Genomic DNA, 7202 nt, shown 5'->3' with positions numbered 1-7202 from the left:
CGTACATGGGAGGTATTCGGTATGGTACAAATCTCATCCCTGCAAGGCTGCAAATAGCAAACATTATATGAATTAAAAGTTAAACAACGAAGTTTACGTAAGATTAACATCTCCTATTATATCTAGCTTTTATCTTAGCTCACATTTGTTCATGTTTAGCTCGTTTGGTAGAATCCATGTGGCTTCTATAATCGCACTTCCGATTCTTCCAATTCAATAAAGAACTCATATGATCTTCCATCTTGTTGTACGCCTTTTTTACGTCGAACTGCTTGGGATAGTATATCAACGAGCGCTAGTGACAGTGCGATGTAGCCTACAGGGTACGGAGACGCAGAAAGCCTCAAATGTGTAAAAATGCATTGCTATAATTCATTTTACTAGGATGTACAAGGTTGCAAAAGTCGCTAGGCGTACCCTAGGCGGTCGACTGATTAGTTGGGTGTACTCGGGGAGTACACGGAGAGTACTCGGACATGGTAAATATAAAGGAAATTAATTTTTAGATATTGTATATGGGTCAAATATCATAATTTTAATAATATTTATAACAAAATAGGTGAATATCAGTATAAATAAGAGAAATACATTCTTAAATACTAAACAATTCTAAAATTCGTAAATCAATAATTAAAAAAGTGATATTCGTTCTCTAATACTATAGAAAATAAGAATTATGTTTTATTTTTTAAGTTAAAATTTAGCCAAAGCTGAACGACAAGATGTAATTTTGGTTGAGGTTAACTACCTTTGATCGATTTTTAGTAACTAGGTGGAGTTAAAGAAACTCGCCTCAGCATAATACTTTGTTGCGAGTACTCGGCCTTGTAGACCTACTTTTACAACATTGAGGATGTATGTAATTTGTTTTGCTAATTGCGACACAGTGATGGATTTTTTTTACATATTTTAATGAATTATCATATCTTTTCTTCAAGTGTCTAGTTTTTAATCCACGTTAGGGATGAGCTTGGGATAGTACATGTATCCGCACCTGTACTCGTATCAAAAATCAATAAAAACACGTACCAATACTCGTACCAAATTTTTCGGTATGGTACGGGTACGGGTATTGGTATGGGTATATTGGTATAGTGCCCGTTTGTGTACCGCTTTGCTTTTTTATTTTCAAATCTTCGACGATCTTGAAACTGGTACTGGTACAAGTAACATACAACCTAAATTAGTCTGGGTATCGTACTTGCACAGGTGTGTGAAGGGTACCAAATTAGTACAGGTACCAAATTGGCCATCGATTTAATGATAAGATAGTATTGAAAAACCCTAATTCGGTCACTGACTTTAAGTGATTTGTTTGTTGGTTTGTGTCTTGGATGTTATATTATTTAATTTTGAAGAAACATTTGGTACTTGTTCAATAATAAAATGGTTGGAGAATTTATTTTATATATTAAATATGAAGAATCCCAATTAAACCCTTATATACTTCAAACAGGTAAAAAATACCAAATGTACCCGTACCGTACCCGTGCATGTACCCGATTGTACATGTACCAAAATTCAACAAAAATGAGTACCAATACCAGTACCGAATAGGCTAAATCGGTACGGGTACAGGTACGTGTATGGGTACGGTACATGTATGAATACGAGTGTTTGGGACAAAATGCTCATCCTTAATCCCCGTATCTTATATTATGAAAAATCATAGTAAGAATAATATCTAATTATATGGTAAATAAATCCGAGCTTAATGATATATTTGTTTGATTAAAACGTTACCTTTCATTGCGTTTTTAGAATGTTTACATGATCTAACACATAGAGGGTTGAGTTCATATGCGTAGAATCTCTTTTCATGAGATCAATGAGAACAAACCTTCGTTATAATATTGTGAACTATTATAACAATTTTTACAATATTAGATATATTGTTTTACGACCTTTTCTTTTTTGAAACTTATTATAAAATGTAGGTTCCAAAACCAAAATTTAGAAACATATTATTCACACCTAACAAACAGATTTTAAACGTTCAAATAGAGTTCTCAACATAGGCAATTATTCAAGTGTATATATGCATACACACACATAGATGAGCGTATATATGCCTTTGAAAATGGTAACATGAAGATGTCATTTCATTGATGTAAAAGAATAAAGGGCAATAACTAGAAGCCAAGCATTTAGGTGTCTTTTTTATTGCAAGTTTGTGAATTACAAGACAAGTGAAAAAGAGACGTCAACAATTTCAAAGCGACATGCATGTAGACAAACATCCGACATTTATTTAGAATTAGAATTCGAATTAGACATATATCCCTTAGCAATGACCATGAATTGAATGGTTTCAAACTCACTAGACTCCACCACTCAACACACACTTCAATTTTAATTATAACAATTTTCATTTTAATATAATTTTATTCTTAATTTACAAATCTTGTTTTTTCTATAAAATGTGACTCACTTTAATGTCTTAAATTTTAATAAATTTTTTGTCTTTATTTTAACTTTTTTAACTTCTTTCATAACTTAATATAAATCATATAAAAAAATAATTGTGTAAATGCTTTGTAAATTATTAGAGGTTTCTTATATTTTTTAAAAAATGAATTTAATTTGTTTCTGTTCGCACTATATAGTTTTATGTTTATTATAATGGTATGTAGGTCAAAATCCATAAAAAAATAATGAGTTTGTGTGAAGTATATAATGCCACTAAGTGTGGCACATGTATTTAGACAATGGTGTATGCATTTGTTAAGACTATATTTGCAGTGGATGCGAAATGAGTGATCGGTACCGAATTCCACATAGGAAAAATGCAAGATGAGGGGATATGGCCAAGAATTTTATCTCGGTCGTTCGTGATTACAATTCGTAAAAAGTGATGAGGAATCGGGAGGGCGGGAGCACAATCTCTCGTCATTGGTATTAGCCAAAACTTGCATCACAAATCAACTTCATGCACACCTACAAAATATAATTACGCGCAAAAGCATAAAAATGCTTCAAAATCATTTGTACAATTATTATAAAACAAATACTTTGTGCATGCGTGCGCGTGTATATGTGTGTGCGTGTCAATTTTAAGTAAGAAATGTAAGAATCGCAAAAATAAGTGTACGTATTGTTTTGATTGTGATGTATAAGGATGTTATGTGACTACAAGGTACCGTCTATATTTTCCTCTTCCACTATTCCTGCCATAGTAGCGTACGAGTAATTCCGCGGTTGTCGATTCACAACTGTTTTTGTATCGTATAAGACTGGATACATATATGATGGTATTAACAAATGCAAGGATAATACAAAAGAGGAATCCATATGAAAAACGTTAAAGGGGTCAATTAAAGTTAGGTTAGAAGGTAAAGTAGAAAAGTTAGCATGTATGTATTACAAAAGCTACATACCTTATACAATTGTGCTCTCGTATTATGCACAAAACACCATTTTGAGTTTACTGCTTGGTAATGGTATGTATCTAGGGGTGCAAACGAGCCGAGCTGCTCGCGAGCTACTCGGGATCGGCTCGTTAAAAAGCTTGAACGAGCCGAGCTTAATCGAGCCCGAGCTCAAGACTAAAAGTAAGCTCGTTTAATAAACGAGCCCGAGCCCGAGCTTCACCTATCGAGCTCGAGCCGGCTCGCGAGCCGAAACGAGCCTGCCATTTATATAATTTTTTAAATTATATATTTAATAATTATTAATATATATATATATATATATATATTGTTAATATATATTTTTATAAAAATAAATAAAAATAACTAAATAATATATATATATTATTTTATACAGAAAATTATAATAGAAAATAATATATAAAAATAATTATATTATTTAAAAAATAACAAATAAATGGTAAACGAGCCGAGCCCGAGCCGAGCTCAAGCTTGAAAATCTACTCACGAGCCGAGCTCGAGCTTTGGAAATAGAGCTCGAAACGAGCCGAGCTCGAGCTCGAGCTCTGTGTAAGTTAAACGAGCCGAGCTCGAGCCGGGTCGAGCTCGGGCTCGGCTCGTTTCGTTTGCACCCCTACATGTATATGTGGCCCACACTATGGGCGTTCAAATATCATATATGGGCTTCTTTGGGGCTTTGGTTTTTGATTTCTGACTTATGAGGGATCCATGTAATTGTTATAAAAGTCGGATTGGTTTGTCACGATAGAACATAACAAGAAGTACAATTAAATGAATGTGATTTGTTTTCGACTTTTACCGGATGATTGTTATTTTGTGGAAGGCCTTAAAGTCCCCGCAATAATTGCTAGAGTTAGCTTCCGTATCGGTTTGGATGAGGTTAATGTGTTTCGATATTCAAGAAAATATATTACCGTGCTTCCCATTGTTGCCAATATGTTACATTAGTCCCAAACCCCTTTCGTCAACCTTCGCTTCCGGCGGTTGCCCTTTGCTTCTAATTTAGCAATGAACATTCACATAGCAGAGGATTTGATGTGTATACTAGATGCAGAAAATTAGTTTTTCTAGCTTTTTAATATTTGGCCCGAAATTAAGATGATACCTATTATTAAACACATTCCATTTAAAAACATTTCTTTCTAACCTGTTAATGATGTTAGTAAAAACCATAAAACTTATAAAAATACATAAATACACATATTCTAAGTAGAGACTACAAAATTGCATTAACACTTCAAACAATCAAATATAATAAAAGAATGAAAATAGAAAATCAGTAGTTTTATGTATCATGGTTAAAGCACTACATAGCATATACACAGATTATATCCTAGTTTCTAAATTTGCTATTATTTGCCAACTGTTTACAAAAAAATTGGGCGTTAAGAACCCATCCTTCGGACAAGAATAAATCTATAAAGACCGATTACAATCTTCTAACCCGTTTAGAGTGTATCATCGTATACGACTCACATGAGCAAATGGCTCTGGAACAGCTTTTCGGGTAGCCTTAGCAGCTGCCACTTCCGGGCTCCCAAAAACATTCCAAAACTTCAGCTTTTCATCTCCTGCAGCTGATGCAACCGTACAGCCATTCGGGCTCTGCAAACATATCAAATCACAGTTAATTAAACATCAATATTTTAACTTCAAAAACAGATAAAATAACAGTATCAGTTTTAACTAACGATACCTGCGCCATGTAAAGAACTCTGGATGTATGCCTGGTAAGCTCCGCCATTTTAACCATTGACGGATACTTCCACAAAGTCAACTGGTATTGACTAAACCCATGTGAGCTCAACAGCTCCCGCTCATTCTGGTTCCACAAAAGCGCGCACACCTGGGACCCCGCGTCCACTGAATTCAAGCAAGCACCCGTGTGCGTGTTCCAAAACTTTATACACTGGTCACTACCACCACCACCCGAAGCAAGAAGATTCCCCTGAAACGGGCACCACGCAAGCGCTTTTACCGCCGCCGTGTGGTCCTCCAGTCAGTGAAGCCATCGAGTCGGTGAGTTAACCGAAGCCGCTGATCGGTCCTAAATGTGCAGGAGGTTGTCATTGCCCCCGCTGGCTAGCTGTTGACCCGAAGTTGACCATTTTAAGCCGCAAACCTCTTGGCGGTGACCCGAGTACGTTTCCACTATGTGTGATCTTACTCTCACATCGTTGTTCACGATCCGACCATCCATTCCTCCCGTTGTGAGTAAGTGGCTGTTCCAGTCCATTGATCCGACTCGAGACTGATGGCAACCTGTGAATGTTCTTGACTGCTTGTTTAAAAAAGTAATAAAATTTAGAAAACAATCATAAAAGATATTAAAATCATAAAAGGTTTTATAAAAGTACCATACCAGTTCATTACAAGTTGAATCCCAGAGTTGGACATCAGAACTGTTTAGACCGACTGAGATGTGGTGGCCGTCTGGGGCCCACTTAACACTCGTCACGGGGCCCGCCTCGTCATCTACAGTAACGAGTACTGAGGCGTTACCATCGGCAGCATTCCATAGATACACTGTATGTCCCAAGGCAATGGCAAGAACATTGGCACTTCCCCAATCTAACAGATTCAAGTAGTAATCGTCTTGCATATTGGGTGCATCAAGTGTTCTTTCAGAAGTCTGTATGTAATTGTAATCAAAGGAGACAACATTGTCAGGGCGGTTTTAAACACAAAAATTTGAATATAATTAAGAATGGATCCTGTGGATGATTACCCGAGGGATGTATCTACGGGCTTTCGCCTGCTGGATTGAAGACCAGTCGGTTTGAAGCGCTTGTGTTGGTGTAGGGGGCTTGTTCCTGAAGGCTAGGATTCTGGTTCTGTTAATGTTGAGGCTTTCTGCTAACTGCTTCCTGTAGGCTTCCTTATATGGCGAAGTACCTGCAATCGGATTCTCCTTACCTTTAAAGGTGAGCATGTAATGGGCGTAATCGAAGTCCATGGCTGATCTATTAGGTATAAATCGGTCCAGCTGCAAAAAAACCCTTAGTCAGTAATCATTGATCAACGAAAGAATTAAACCCCTAATTCAGTAACTAAAAAAAACCTTGAATTCAGTAATGGAATGACTAAAATTAACAAAAGAAAAAAAACACTAATTCAGTAATGGAATCATCAAATAAACAATAAAAAGTTACCCTGACTCAGTAATTATATCGTCAAAGAAACAATAAAGAACCCAAACACAGTAAATAAATCATCAAATAAACAATAAAAAACTTCTAATTCAGTAATTAAATCATCAAAAAAAAAACCCTAGTTCAGTAACCGAATCATCAAACAAAACCCTAATTGAATGAAAACAAATATATAATATAAAATATAAAGAAAAGAATTGAATAGTCACGTTTTGTCGATTGGATGTTCTTTGAAGGAATATGCGTCGTGATCCTGCATCCATGATAACAGATAGATAGATAGATAGATATATACGTATAATAATAATAATAATCAAAGATAGTAATAAAAAGTAGTAATTAAGAGAAGAAATCAATAATAAGATTGACAAAACCGTGATCAATTGGAAGAACGTAAGAGCAATTGCGTTTTGAATTTGGGGTTTATATGAAAAAACAAAATAAAAACTAACACTGTGTTCCTGAGTTTTATTAAACAGGAGAAAAGAAATGAAAGGAAATTAGAAAGGAAAGGAAAGGAAAGAAAAAGATTTGTGTTCCTAAGTTTTAATGAAAGGGAAAGAAAACTAAAAGTTTTATGTGTTCCTGAGATAAAAGGAAAGGAAAAGAATATTGCATTTTTACCATAATACCTTTTAGATAAAATTAAAATAAAAAACAT

General features: G+C 35.1%; 1 protein-coding gene and 1 pseudogene across 1 annotated transcript; both read right to left on the bottom strand.

Annotated features, from left to right (window-relative positions):
- Window positions 1–4760: 4760 nt before the first annotated feature.
- LOC143618501 (cell division cycle 20.2, cofactor of APC complex-like) lies at window positions 4761–6853 on the bottom strand. The gene is made up of 5 exons (XM_077090700.1): window positions 6751–6853; window positions 6118–6375; window positions 5752–6021; window positions 5086–5667; window positions 4761–4994 (listed from the first exon to the last, which is right to left on the bottom strand). Exons 1-4 carry the CDS (start codon window positions 6802–6804, stop codon window positions 5437–5439), a joined length of 813 nt encoding a protein of 270 aa, XP_076946815.1. The 5' UTR covers window positions 6805–6853; the 3' UTR covers window positions 4761–4994; window positions 5086–5436.
- LOC143618502 (cell division cycle 20.2, cofactor of APC complex pseudogene) lies at window positions 4866–5401 on the bottom strand (annotated as a pseudogene).
- Window positions 6854–7202: the final 349 nt, after the last annotated feature.

Source organism: Bidens hawaiensis, unplaced genomic scaffold, assembly GCF_021521415.1.
Source record: "Bidens hawaiensis isolate Kalapana, Puna unplaced genomic scaffold, B.hawaiensis_p1.1 tig00080302_1, whole genome shotgun sequence".
Classification (NCBI taxonomy): domain Eukaryota; kingdom Viridiplantae; phylum Streptophyta; class Magnoliopsida; order Asterales; family Asteraceae; genus Bidens; species Bidens hawaiensis.
This window is presented reverse-complemented; position numbering and strand designations above follow the sequence as displayed.

What these genes read in the sequence shown, in the direction of transcription:
- LOC143618501 (XM_077090700.1), bottom strand. Translation starts at nt 6,804, where the DNA reads ATGGATGCAGGATCACGACGCATATTCCTTCAAAGAACATCCAATCGA. An exon ending in GAACATCCAATCGACAAAAC is followed by an intron (nt 6,376 to 6,750) that starts GTGACTATTCAA and finishes GTTTTTTTGCAG; the next exon opens with CTGGACCGATTTATACCTAA. An exon ending in CCCGTAGATACATCCCTCGG is followed by an intron (nt 6,022 to 6,117) that starts GTAATCATCCAC and finishes AATTACATACAG; the next exon opens with ACTTCTGAAAGAACACTTGA.